Below are 14574 nucleotides of genomic sequence, written 5' to 3' on the forward strand. Positions count from 1 at the left end.
CCAGGGGGTAACCTGGCAGCTGGTACTGCCTGCCGTGGTGCAAATGGGCAGCACACATTACCTATGATTCATTCTTGCCCAAACCATCCCACCCGAGCCAAAGTGAGCCTCTAACCCAATCTCCAGTTTACAGGAAATACAGGAGACAAAGGGACAAGTCCAAAGACGCCCCAAGGAAACCACAAGACAAATCCAGGGAGCGAATCTTAAAAAAGAAAAAAAAAATCAGTATCATAAAAAAAAAAAAAAAAAAAAAAGGTAGCAAGGTGTTGTTCTGGACCAAGCCTGTACTAGACTCTGGTTCAAAGAGGAAACACACTATAAAAGACATTTGGGAGAAAAGTTGGAAAAGCTTAAAAATCAGCTAGACAGTAGAAGCTATTATAGAAATACAATTGACCCTTGAACAATGTGGGGGTTAGACGCGCCAACCCCCTGGGCAGTTGAAAATCTGGGGGTAACTTTGGACTCTCAAAAACGTATCTACTAATAGCTTAACTGTTGACTGGAAGACTTGTAGATAACATAAACAGTCAATTAGCATGTATTTTATATGTTATATGTACTATATACTATATTCTTACAATAAAATAAGCTAGAGAAAGCAATGTTATTAAGAAAGCCATAATCCCTACGATTGCACTACTAGGTGTTTATCCAAGGGATACAGGTGTGCTGTTTCGAAGGGACACATGCACCCCCATGTTTATAGCAGCACTATCAACAATAGCCAAAGTATGGAAAGAGCCCAAATGTCCATCGACAGATGAATGGATAAAGAAGATGTGGTATATATCTACAATGGAGTATCACTCGGCAATCAAAAAGAATGAAATCTTGCCATTTGCAACTACGTGGATGGAACTAGAAGGTATTATGCTAAGTGAAATTAGTCAGAGAAAGACAAACATCCTATGACTTCACTCATATGAGGACTTCAGAGACAAAACAGATTAACATAAGGGAAGGGATGGGAAACCAGGGAGGGAGGGGGACAAAACAGAAGAGACTCATGAATATGGAGAACAAACTGAGGGTTACTGGAGGGGTTGTGGGAGGGGGTGGGGGGATGGGCTAAGTGGGTAAGGGGCACTAAGGAATCTATTCCTGAAATCATTGTTGCACTAAATGCTAACTAATTTGGATGTAAATTTAAACAAACAAACAAACAAACAAACATAAATAAATAAATAAATAAAAAGAAAGAAAGAAAGTCATTAGGAAGAGGGATGCCTGGGTGGCTCAGTCGGTTAAGCACCCAATTCTTGATTTCGACTCAGGTCATGATCTCACAGTTCGTGAGTTGAAGCCTCACACTGGGCTCTGTGGTGACAGTGTGGAGCCTGCTTGGGATTCTCTCTCCCTCTCTTTTTCTCTGCCCCTCCCCCTGCTGGTGCGCTCGCCCTCTCTCCCAATAGATAAATAAATTAAAAAAAATTATATTACATATACAGAAAGATAAGGCACACAGCAAAATACAAACAGTGGCTGAATCCAGGCGGAGGACAGTTTCACGGTTTACTGTGTTCTTTCACCCTTTCTGTTACGCTTGAAAGTTGTCACAGTAAAAAGTCAGGGAAAATGAGAGTATTAATAACAACCTCAGAATGAAGGTATTACAGATATGAAAAAAACCAGCTAGAGATCTTGGGAACGAAAATCGTATTTGTCAAAATAAAGAAACCGAGAGATGAATGATCAGAACAGATACAGCTCAAAAGGAAATCGTTGTGCCAGAAGGTGGAGCCCAGGTTTTGTCCAGAATACAACACAACAGAACACAACGCTGTTAAAGTGGAGGAGAAGGCAAGCGATGTGGAGAAGAGACCCTAAGTTCCAGCTCCTGTCCCATGCAAGCTCTGGAGGAGAGAACAGGGAAAATGACAAGAAGGAGCTTATGAGAGACATTTTAAAAAATTCCTTAGGCCTTCAGAAGTATAGGAATATTCATACTGTTTCTATCTAATGCATAATGCCAAAAAAAAAAATCAACAATGATCTGACACGCAAGTTTTAGATGATTTCAACGTGGAAATTGGGGATGAGGAGGCAATAAACACACAGGGAGAATGTGCCAGGTTCTTGTACTCTTAGGGTCAAAGAAATAAATGCTGATTCTAGACCGCAGGTAGAAAAATATAAGTTTGAATACGCATTTAACATTTAACAAGATAAGTAGAAATAGGGTATATGGATTTCCCAACTACTAGAGGGTAGCATGGGAGACAGACAAATATTGGATCCGCCAAAGGCAAAGACGTACTTCGTGACGTGGAAAAAGGCAGTCACTGAACAGTGAGGGCAGAAGGCTTCATCCAGTTCATTCAACAACAGAGAGCGGGCAGTGGAATAGGGACACAGCAGAGCTCACATTCCCTCCCGGGCCTGGGAACCAACAAGAAAGCGTGTGATGTGGGGTGGTGGTAAGTGGTAGGAAGAAAAAAAAAGTAAGGCAAGTAAAGGATATAAAGGAACGCAGACCGCGAAAACGTTATGCTCAGCGAAAGAAGCTAGATGCGGGAATACCTGCCACATTGTGGGTTCTACTTACACAGAATGTCCAGAACAGGCAATCTATAGAGGCAGAAAGTAGACAGGTGGTTGCCAGGAGCATGGGGAGGCAGCAACAAGAGCGACTGCTAACAGGTAGAAGGTGTCTCTTGGGGCGATGAAAATACCTGGCAATTAAGTGTGCTGACAGTTATACAACTCTGTGAGTACACGCCATCACCACCCTGAACTGAACATTTTCAATGCGGGAGTTCTACGGGATATGGATTATATCTCAGTAAAGACTTTTTTTTCAATTTTTTTTTAAGTTTATTTATTTATTTTGAGAGAGACAGAGACAATGTGAGCAGAGGAGGGGCAGAGAGAGAAAGGGAGAAAGAGAATCTCAAGCAGGCTCTGCACTGTCAGCAAAGAGCCCGATGCAGAGCTCGAACTCATGAAACGGTGAGATCGTGACCTGAGCTGAACCAGAGAGTCAGACGCTTAACCAACTGAGCCACCCAGGCACCCCAAGATTTTTTTTTAATGTTTATTTATTTTTGAGAGAAAGACAGACAGAGTGTAAGCAGGGGAGGGGTGGACAGAGAAGGAGACACAGAATCAGGCTCCAGGCTCCGAGCTGTCAGCACAGCTGTGGGGCTCAAACTCAGGAACTGTGAGATCATGACCTGAGCCAAAGTCAGACGCTTAACCAACTGAGTCACCCAGGTTCCCCCCAAGAATTTTTTTTTTTTTTAAGTAGACTCCACACCCAGGGTGGAGGCCAACGCAGCGCTTGAACTCACTACCCTGAGATCAAGACCTGAGCTGAAATCAAGAGTCAGAGGCTGAACTGACAGAGCCACCCAGGCACCCCAATAAAGATTTTTTTTTTAAAGGAACTTGGTAGAACGCTACTTTAGACAAGCTAGTCCAGTAAGGCCAACTCATGTAAAGCAAAATAACAATCTGTTGATGTTTACACACATGTGCACACACGCAGAGCAAACTGCCCCAAAGCATCTTAATAGCCACGGCCTTCCATCCATTACCACGCTCCTGCTCAGAGGCAGGGGAAACCCTGACTGGTAAAAAGAAGAATCTAGTGGGAATTCTATAGCTTGGAGTCCTTTTAATACTTAATGAGTTTTTCATGTTAGGCTTGAAAGTACCAACTGTGTGACCATTTTGCATCAAATTAGCCCAACTTTGCCAATTAAATTTTAAGAGATCGGGCTTTGTTTTTTGTTTTTTGAACTTTTTTTAGTGTTTATTTATTTTTGAGAGAGAGACAGAGTACAAGTGGGGGGTGGGGAGAGAGAGAGAGAGAGAGAGAGCGAGAGAGAGAGAGAGAGAGAGAATCTGAAGCAGGCTCCAGGCTCCGTACTGTCAGCACAGAGCCCGACGCAGGACTCGAACTCACGAACCACGAGATCATGACCTGAGCCGAAGTCGGACACTTAACCGACTGAGCCACCAAGGTGTCCCAAGAGATCAGGCCTTTTAGCAAACTAGTCTATAAAACTTTCCCCATCAACTTGTGCTGTGGTGGTACTATTTCTCAAAAGTCATAAAATCAAACAAAACAAAAATGGAGTTCCCCGTAAGGTCTCCTGCTCTCATCAGTCATTTAACTCGCCTCCCTGGCCAGGAGCCCTTCAGCTGATGCATGAACCCCACTCTTCAAGCAGAGCCCCACCGTCACCCTTTCCCGCTTAGAAGACTCTCCCTTCTCCCTCCTTCTCTACCCTTCCCTCCCTCTCACTAACTTGCTCGTTCACTCAGTCAGCACGTATCAAGGGCTTATTCTGGGGAAAATAACCCAAAGAAAACCCTAGAGTCAGAGTGCACACAGAGGTATTTAATTTACCTTGTGGTTTCAATAATAAAATAGACTCTTTTCTATGTATTTCAAAGAATGTTCATGTATTTTATAAAATTGATCTTTTTCTATGTAATTCATCTATCACATAAACATGGCAAGATATGTACAATTCAGAGCTAGCGAACTGAAGTTTATTCTGACGGCTTTGATCCACTTTTTCATCACGAAATCACCTACTGTTTGTGTATCCATTAGAGAGTTAAAACCCAAGAATAAAAAAACAAGTTAAATAAATTTTAAAAAATCAAAGTTTTTCATTAGAAAATGTAAACGGAATATTTTTAATTTTAAAAACTATTGGATTTTTACCCTTCTCGGGCATGAAAATGGCAGGAGTGGAGGTTACCTGGCTTGAAATTATAAGAAAAATTTTTTTCAGTGAAATGGTCCAACATCCTCACCATCAGCAACCGTAACCCACTAACCATCAGCTGTGAGCCTCTCACATCAAGATGCACAGCATCCCCGGGGCACCTGGGTGGCTCAGTTGGCTAAGCGTCCGATTCTTGATTTCGACTCCGCTCATGATCCCACAATTTGTGGGATCGAGCCCTGCATTGGGCTCGGGATTCTCTCTCTCGGCCTCTCCCCCGCTCATGTGCACGTGCTCTCTCTCAAAATAAATAAACTTAAAAAAAAAGGATGAATGGCATCCCTTTAAAAAGCGGTTGTCTCAAGACGGGACACACTCCAATGACCTATCACTGCCCAACACACACTGCAGTTGCCATCAGGGCACATGGGCAAGCCCCCTGGCCTGCCATACACCAGATTTGTGATTTTATAGTCAGACCTCGTTTTGGACTGAAGAAGTGCTTAACACTATGGCAGGTGTTCAAATACATCCCTGAAAGTCCTGCCAAAAGTAAGAGCTGCAGGGTGCCTGGGTGGCTCAGTCGGTTAAGCGTCCCACTCTTTGATTTCGGCTCAGGCCATGATCTCATGGTTCATGAGTTTGAGCCCCACATCAGGCTCTGTGCTGGCAGTGAGGAGACTGGGATTCCCTTTCTCTCCCTCTCTCACTTGTTCTCTCTCTCTCTCTCTCTCAAAATAAATAAATAAACTTAAAAAAAAAAAGATCTGTACATTCTGAAGAATTTGAGTAAGGATCATCGCAGCTGGTTAAACATCTGGGAAATACGTGTACAATTTTTCAAGGAGACTCTTTTGAAAGGCGCAGCACCCGTGGACACATCAGGTTCTGGGGTTGCTATTTTTTACAAATCAGGCACATCGCTCCTTAGTCACGCTCCAAATTTGGGATGCTGTCACCTCAAACGTTGACGAATAGGTGAGAAAACCTCTAAGAACCGCCGATGCTCACACACCTCATCTCGGGTTAAATTCGCCTCTTTCCAATCTGGGAAACAGAGGCTTACGAGGCACAGTAGAGCAAGTAAGATCAGAGAAGTCCATGTGTGTCGTGGTGTATATACAGGAGCTGCTAATGAGAAATGGTCTTCACTTACTAATCCCTCCCAGCGGGCTGGAGGGATCCTCTAACAGTCCTTGCTTGGGTTCTGTCGCTATGTGTTCAACAGGACCGCATTTTGTAAGCCATTCTAGAAGATAGGCTTTTTCTTTTGTTCGTACCAGCCAAATGCACCACTTCACCCAATTCATCTGAATTAACAAGGATTTGTGTAACAAGCACCTGGCATCAGGATGCTGCTTCGGTACTGCTAATCAAAACACACGAAGAGTGTGAAATGCAAGTGATATATGACAGCCCAGATATTGAACTCATTCCTCCCCAACCTTTCTGCGTGTGCGTGGTGTTGGTGCGGGTACTACCAGGAGGGGGGCAGGGGAGGGCATGGCCAACAGTGAGCAGAAGCACCGGGAGCCAGAAGGCTCAGTTCTGTTCAGATCTGTCACCCGCAGGCCTCCATGTCCTGCTCTGTAAGATAAGGGTCTCTCTCACAGGGTGGCCACGGAGAAACCCCATATGGGTAGGTAAGACAGGGATCCTTCCTGCATTCACTGACAGGGTAACAGATCAGTGAAATGACTTGCGTAAGGTCCGCTGTGCACCCAAGCTTCCTGACTCGCCACATCACTCGCTCGCTCTCTCTCCCAGGTGATTTCCATACCAACGTCAGCACCCATTTACTGATGATCTGCAATGGGCCATGTCCCTAAAGCGAAGGGGTTTGCAGGGTTTGAGGGTGAAGCCGGTAAGAGGAGGTGACATCACACGCCTAAAGGGCTACGTGGCAAAGCCAAGATTTTAAGGTGGTAAATCTTTTTTTTTTTTTTAATTTTTTTTCAACGTTTTTTATTTATTTTTGGGACAGAGAGAGACAGAGCATGAACGGGGGAGGGGCAGAGAGAGAGGGAGACACAGAATCGGAAACAGGCTCCAGGCTCCGAGCCATCGGCCCAGAGCCTGACGCAGGGCTCGAACTCACAGACTGCGAGATCGTGACCTGGCTGAAGTCGGACGCTTAACCGACTGCGCCACCCAGGCGCCCCAAGGTGGTAAATCTTAAGGAGCAGCGTGGGTCTGCTCCTGGAGCTCGTTCCACGGTCTTTCCGCTACACGTGCTGCCTCAGGACGGTCAGAAACCTCAGCAAGGTTTATTTTGCAACAGGGATAGCTGTCATTCTCATCAAGAACAGATTTCCTCGGACAACCAGCACGACCCAGTACTTCTTTCTTATCTAACAGTCCTTTTGCTATTTCTGATCAAAACTGAAAAAGTCCAACCAATATGACCCAAGTAGGAAAAGCACCTGATCCGAACCACAAAATCCCGATTGGAAGGACCGAGGATGCAAACTTTAAAAGAAGGCAATGCCTATTTCCCTGCCCCTGCCCCCTCTTTTGGAAGTGCCAGGCTACAAAAACAAAGATTACTTGTAGGGCCCGGGGAAGCTTGAGAGCCAAGGCCCAAGGTCCTGAAATCTGGAGGCCCAGGCCCAAGGGCATAAACTTTACCTCTGTGAAGGAGAGATCTGGCAACCTCCCCAACAAGGGGAGAGTAAACCCGACAGAGAGCTGAATAAAGGGGGTACAATTCGACAAGGCTAACCTCTGTGTGTGGACTTGAGGCCTGTGTCCCCAGTGATCTGCAAAACGAGTTTACATAACAGGCCTTTGTATTGTCCCAGATAAGAGAGAGTAGAGGAGCGGTCAGAATGTTTTAAGGATTTAGAACCGGCTGAGATTTCCTGGGGGACAGTGAGGTGGGCGGGGTGGGGAGTGAGGGGTGGAGGAGGGGCGAGTTAAGAAATCACCTGTCTGCTCTGAGGAGGAAAAATGGTAACAACAGCAATAATAATGTAAGTCCTCATATTTGCAATTCCTTGATTTTATCCGCAACGTCACTTTCAGGATAGACCAGAAATGAGTAACACTGGTTGTCTCTTCTTAGAGGGCACCACAGAGTTGGGGGTCAAAGGGAGATTTTTTTTTTTTTTTAACTGTATGCCCTTTTATGTCTTCGAAATTTTGAAATTCTGGACCACGTGGATGGATCATCCATTCAAAAATATGTAAGGGGAATTTTTACACTATTTTAAGTACGTCCATAGTTTTCCAACAGCCCTAAGAAACAAGCAAAGATCATTAGTCCCAACTCAAAAATGAGGAAGCAAGCCATGGGCTCCAAGAAGGGAAAAGGAATTCGCCACGGTTGTGCCAGAGCTGGATGGAAGATTCAGACCTTCAGACTCCTAAGCCAGTGCTCTCTTTCAGAGACTGCACGGTGTGCAAGATGGCGCCCCCAGGTTCACTCTTGAAGTTCAACCTGCATAGCCAGCACCTCAGGAATCCCCATGAGGTTGGGCACAGGAACCTGTCACCCCATAAGGTGCCTTCCTAGCCAGCACAGCAGGCTCTGTGGGCTGTTCAAGGCTGGCTAGATGTTCTGTTACTGGACAAACATGCTGGAACTCACTGAGGCTTCAACCCTTATTACTGAAAAATCTATGAAATGCCCAAGTCCACATTCTTGTCTCAAAGTGCGGTGGCTGCAACTGCATTTTTACTAGATTCATTAACTTGCAGACTCTGAGGGTCATTATTATGAACTCAGAGGGACTCAGATGGGGGGCGGGTGGGGGAGGCAGGGAGGTGTTGAGTATGAAAACAAGCACTAGGCTTGGGACCCAGGCAGACCCTGGGCTCAAGTCCTGGTTTTGCCACTGACTTGTGTGTAGCCTTGGGCATGCTGGTCACTTCATTTATTTTGGCCTCAGCTTCCCCTCTATTAATAAAAATCAATGCACAAACATGTACTGCACATCATGTGTCTTAACAATGTGCTAGGGACTCATAGGCCCATAAGGCAGACTAGATCCCTGTGCTTCCAAGGAGCTGATACACATCGTACAGGAGGGGACCAACAAACGAGGTAATTTCAAGTCCTAATAAGTGCTATGAACTTATACTGTAATGGGAGAGAGGGTCTAGAAGGTCAGGGAAGGCCTCTCTCTGAAGAGAAGGCATTTGCAGTGGAAGCCAAATAATGAAGCAGCAAGCGGATACAGGAACACGGTATGATAGGCAGGGGGACAGATACAAAGACCCCAAGGCAGAAAGGGCTAGCAAGGCTAGACAGCAGCAAGTGAGGGACAGAGGGAGGGACATGAAATCAGCCCAGGTAGACGGGGGCCCACCTCCTCAGGTAAGGAGTCTGGATGTTATTGTGGTTGCAACAGGAAGTGACTATAGAAATAAGGAAGTCTGATTAGATCTGTGACATTTCAAACAGTTTTTAGCAGAACTTTTCAGTCAAATAGAAACAAGTGGACCCTCAATACAGAAGTGGATAAAAGGAGTATTACTCTGGCTGGGTGAGAAGCCAGAACCTGTAGCCCCTCGGCCTTCCCCCTTCACCCCTGCAGCAGTACCCCACCCCAGCTGCCCTGCCTAGCACTGGCGTTCAGAGGGGCTGGAAAAACACCGGGTGATCTATCTCTGGGTTGTTGGAGCTCTAACAAAAGCCTGTGGCACACGGAGAGGAGGTTTGGGAGATCATGTTGGATGCTTGTTGGAACCCCAACAGCCCCTGGAAAGGTTTTAAACTAAATCCCTGATACGGACACACTTTCTGCAGGAACAATAACAATAAAATCTAGCTCACCAAAGGTTCCAGTTAAAATCACATTGCTGAAACTATAGGGACAGAAAACAGATCGGTGATTGCCAGGGGCTGGGGTGAAGGGAGGACACTGACACAAAGGGACACAAGGGAACTTTCTGGGTCGCTGGAAGTATTCTATATTGTGATTGTGGGGGTGATTATGGGACTGTATACGTTTGTCAAAATTGACAGAACAGCACACCTAAAATGGGAAATGTTTAAGGAGCATAAATTAAACTTTAATAAACCTGGTGAGTTTTTTGAGGGGAGAAAAAAAAGACACCTCCTAGGTGTTTTATGGATGAGGAAACAGACTCAGAAAGCAAAAGTGACTTGCTCCTTCTGAGTCAGTAGAACCCCAAAAGTCCCCCACCCACTACTGCTCACAGTTTTTTGTGTTTTTTGTAGTCTTTTTTGCTCAGTTTTAATTCAAAGCCTCTTTAGCATCCTGGGCCTCAGGTTTCTCTGACTACAAAATGAAGAGATAAATAATTGCCAAAGACTTTCCCACTCCAAACAATCAGATTCTAAGAAGCAGTCTGGTGTAAGGGGAAAGACCTCAGTGCTGTGGAAACTGAAACAGTGGAAGAAAATTCCCACTGCTACCATTACCTGCTGTGTGCCCTGGGGCAAGCCTGTCCTATGCCAGACAGGGTTAATAAGGACACATCTGTAGGGGTGCCTGGGTGGCTCAGGCAGTCAAGCATCTGACTCTTGATTTTGGCTCAGGTCAGGATCTCACAGTCGTGAGATGGAACCCCACGTCAGGCTCTGCGCTAACAGCGCAAAGCCTGCTTGAGATTCTCTCTCCCTCTCTCGCTGCCCCCTCCCCCTCTCAAAATAAATAAACATTAAACACACACACACACACAGCTGTAAAACAGCTGGCACACAACAGACTCTCAACTACCACGTTGTGAGTCACAACAGCCGTCGTAACTACCCAGGGGTTTTACCATCCCCATACTGTTCTGAATGAGGAGGTGACCATAAGGAAAAGAAATCACAAACTGCCCGCGCTGCATTGCATAACCTGTGCCCGGGAACACAGTACACCCTGGGCTCCACCGGGGCACAGGCTGTTATCACACCAGGTAAACAGAAACACACTGCCCCCTCCTTGACCACCGTCAGCACCCAGTCACCACAAACACTTGGGTGCAGGAGAAGGCCGACAGCTCACAGGAACACCACGGCTATTTATGCCTATATTTTAGGCACTCCGCTTTCCCTGTGGCTGCTGGCATCATCACAGGGCACAGACTCATCCAGAGACACACCCCACCCATCCTACAGCCCTTTCCCTCACCATCTGCTCCAAAGGGGTGGTCCCAAATAATGACTCAAAGCTGCCTGCCACACGCTGCTCCTTTTTTCTGCTCTCCGAAAGAAACCAAAACACACAGAAACCGAAAAGACTGTTTAAAAACAACAACCACACACAAACAAACAACAAACGCTTCAGGTAGGGAGTTTCTGCTTCCTCTGGCACATCCATTCTAGGGGCACTGTGGTCATGTAAAGTTTGTTGGCTTACTTTTTCTCCACGGAGAGACAGGAGGTAGGCAACACCCACAAATTATCCCAATTCTGCAGAAACAAAGAGCGAAGTACCCTGGCAAAAGGCAAACATGAGCAGGGCTCCAGCGGCCCAGGGACGCAAAGCACCAGAGCATCAGGCCTCAAGGGACTTCAGTACTCTGGTTCATCTTCTAGAAAACACAGAGATAACAGGAGAAAACACTTGCCCTGTGCCGCCCCTGCCCGGTGCTCTTAAGAGCCGTCCTGGAGATCATGTGAATTCAAAACCATGAAAGAATGGAAAAGATTTCTGCACAGCTCAGTTAAGTAAAGTTACTGGGCAAAAACAATGCTCGGTCCTGGCCACGATCTCCTAACTCTATTAGGGAGAGCTGGCACCCAGGTTAAGAAAACTCTGATTCATTAATCACAAATATTATTTATCAAACCACTGCCAGGACATTGTGGCAACTACATCCTGCTGTTTCTATTCAGAGCCATTGCCAAAGTTTGGTCCTCTCCCCCACCTTCCGGTATCTGTGAACTTTTCAGTTTCTATCAAACTCCAGATGGGGGAGGGGACCCAGTGCTGGCCCTAGTCGAGTAAAGTTCCACCACCAGGTCCACAAAGAGACTGCAGGGAGGCGTGGCCAGGCCGGAAATTCTGACAAAAAGTTTTGGCCCTCCGGTCCTAGAAGCAACTACTTCCTGATCCTTTCTAGTCGTGGAGGGAGGGGGGAAGGGGTAGTTTTCTGGCCGGGTTCTCCCAGCCCGGGGCCGAGCTAGGGCCTTCGATCGCGGTGGGGAAGGGTCAGGCCAACCATGGGCCCTTCTATACCCCGCACTCCGAGGCGCTCTGCTGCCTTCCACCGGCGAAGTTATTTTGGAGCAAAGTGCCCCCAGGGTGTGAGCTCGGGAGGGCAGGGACTCCTCCCCCACACTATCCCCAAACACACACACCCACACCCGCACACACACACCCCAAGGCCGGCGCTCTGAGGACTGAACCTGACCTAGACCCTAAGGCCCAGGCCTGCTACTACAGGAGGAAGGGTAAGGGGAAATGAAAGGGGTTTGTCAGAACCTCAGAACAATCCGGGGCGCTCGCTGCGGTCTGGGGTTGAACCAGCCCTTGCCCCCGCTGGGGGAGCGCGCCTTCCGGGGTCCCTGGTCGACCCCCAGTGCCCGTCGTTGCCCCGGCCGCGCCGCAGTCAGAGAAGGCCAAACCACCCCCCGCGCGGCGACCCCAGGCCGGGCCTCCCACCTTGACCCGCTTGCCCTGGACCTCCAGCGTCTTCATGGTGAAGTCGACGCCGATGGTGCTGCCCTGACGCTCGGAGAAGGCGCCCGTCTTGAAGCGCTGCACCACGCACGTCTTGCCCACGCTCGCGTCGCCCACCAGCACCAGCTTGAACAGGAAATCGTACTGCTCGTCCGGGTCCCCCTGGCCCGGGCCCGGCCCCGCCATGGCCGCGCGGGAGCCGAAGGGCCGGCGCTCCGGACGCTGGGGGCAGCCCGGGCTCACGGAAGCTACGGACCGCCAGGCGACGTGGAACCACCGCAACACCTGAAGAAGGGGTGCAGCCGACTGCCGGCCCCAACCCGGGCCCGCCCCGGCCCCGCCTCTCCGCCCTTCCGCCCCGCCCCCGGCCAGGCCGGAGCCCACCGGCCTAGGCTCCGCCCGGGACTCGCCCGGTCCCTCCTCCGCAAAGCTCGCGGCCGGCCCTCTGCTAGCTCCCGGCCAGTCCGGCCCTCAGGTCCGGCCTCAGCCCTGCCGCGGCCAGGCTCCGCCCCCCGCACGGCCCCAGCCCGACTCTAGCCTCAGCACATCGGGCCCCCCCCATCCCCACTCCAACCTCAGCACTTTGCAGGACAGACTCCGCCCTCAGCCACACCCCCGATTAGACTCCGCTCTCAGCCCCGCCCCGGCCAGACTCCGCCCGCAGCGCCGTTCTTGGCCGCGCCCCCAGCCAGACTCCGTCCCCAGCATCGCTGTCGGCCCCGCCCCCAACCCGACTGCGCGCTCGCCGCGGCCCTAGGCGGGTGGACGAACCCCCTCAGCACCGCTCCTAAGCCTTCCCACAACCTAACTCCGCCCGCAGCACCGCCCCCAGCACTCGTCACGCCCCCCGCCGTCCCGCTAGTCAGCCCGCTCGCAGAAGCAGTCAGGAACAGGCTCCAGGCAACGGTAGGATCTTTGGGCCTGACCCAGCCAAAAAGAACCAAACACTTGGCCTGAGCAGAGGAACATGGGAGGTTTGTGGGGAGCTCTATGGAAGGGCAGATCAGCTCCTGCCAAGATGGTCCATAAACCAGGGGTCCTTGGAGAAATGGAACCCAAATGTCTATAAGAAGCTGAAAATAGATCAAATGGGACCTATCCCCCCAAAGGGCTTCCCGACCACCAAGATGGGAGGGAACTGAGAACACTCTTGCCCTCCAATTCTACTTAGTTCAATAAATTTGGTTAATGCCTACCATGGTTCAGGTACTGTTCTAGGGCCTTTGTTCCTTTCAGTCCACAAAGCAGACAAAAATCCATACCCTCCCCAGTAGAAAAGGAAAGAGGGCTTTTCCATGGCTTAAGGAGACCACAGAGGGCAAGTCCACCAGGGCCAGTACCTTGAGGATCCCTGACCAGCTTTACTGGCCAAGTGGGGAAGAGACTGGATGAGGAGGCAAAGGCAGACCCATGGAGATGTTGGAGGAGCAATTTGTTCTGGAACAGTGTGAACTCTACTCCCATGGTAAATACCCAACAGTGCCAGACAGGAACCCCCAAAGTGCCATGGAAAAGCAATTCTGGGAGCCCAGCTTTATTACATCAGACTGGAGTGGCAGGAAATAGCCTCCATCCTGAGGTGGAAGGAGACAGGATATGGGATGGAGGGCTTCCACATGCTGGGGTTGGCTCTGGGAAACTGGGGCATGTCAAAGCTTAGAACTCTAGAAAATAACATCTGCTCCAGCCCTGAGTGGCTACTCACAGCCACTGGTGGAGACAGGGAAGGGAAAGGTGAGCCCAGGAGCTGGATTGAGCCAAGGCTTAGCTGCTGGAAGCACCGGGAGAGGAAGGAAGAATGTCAACAGTTGCAGGGTGGGGTGGATGAGTGGCTGATGAACTGAACTGGCCTTTTCATTTGCCTTGCCTGGAATTGGTTTGGGGTGGGGTGGGGGCATGTTGGTCTTGCTATGGATTTTGCCAGAAGGCCCAGCCACCACTTGCTTTGGTAGGGTGATGGAAAGGTTCTAAAACCAGACTGTTGCGATGAGGGCTGCATGACTCAGGAAATGTATTAAAGTCCTTAAACTACACTTACCATGGGTGGGGAAGATGGTGTGTTAAGTTACACCTCAATAAAGCTGTTTAAAAAATATCCGCATTTCCTCTTTTTTGGTGGGAAGTTTCTGAGTAGCCGGGTGCCATTTTATCTGAAGTTGAATTATGCACATTTGAAATACAGCAATTCAAATTTAGAAATGTTTTATGATGTCTCACTTAATGCCCCAAATGTGAAATGATGCACATCCCAAATTTTAAAAAATAGGTCAAGAATTTAACATTCTTACAGCTGGGGGGGGGGGGGG

At 48.7% G+C, this 14574-nt stretch overlaps 1 protein-coding gene across 2 annotated transcripts in view; it reads right to left on the reverse strand.

The window, feature by feature from the left end:
* RAB43 (RAB43, member RAS oncogene family) overlaps positions 1-12601 on the reverse strand; it is a 30174-nt gene extending 17573 nt beyond the window's left edge. The window contains exon 1 of one of the 2 annotated variants that reach the window (XM_053898571.1): positions 12251-12601. In XM_053898571.1, coding sequence (XP_053754546.1) covers positions 12251-12454 — 204 coding nt within the window. In that variant the 5' untranslated portion in view covers positions 12455-12601. The remainder of the gene's footprint in view (positions 1-12250) is intronic. The other variant, XM_019430973.2, reaches the window with a different exon arrangement.
* Positions 12602-14574: the final 1973 nt, after the last annotated feature.

This window comes from Panthera pardus, unplaced genomic scaffold (assembly GCF_024362965.1).
Source record: "Panthera pardus isolate Hobbes unplaced genomic scaffold, ASM2436296v1 HiC_scaffold_8, whole genome shotgun sequence".
Classification (NCBI taxonomy): domain Eukaryota; kingdom Metazoa; phylum Chordata; class Mammalia; order Carnivora; family Felidae; genus Panthera; species Panthera pardus.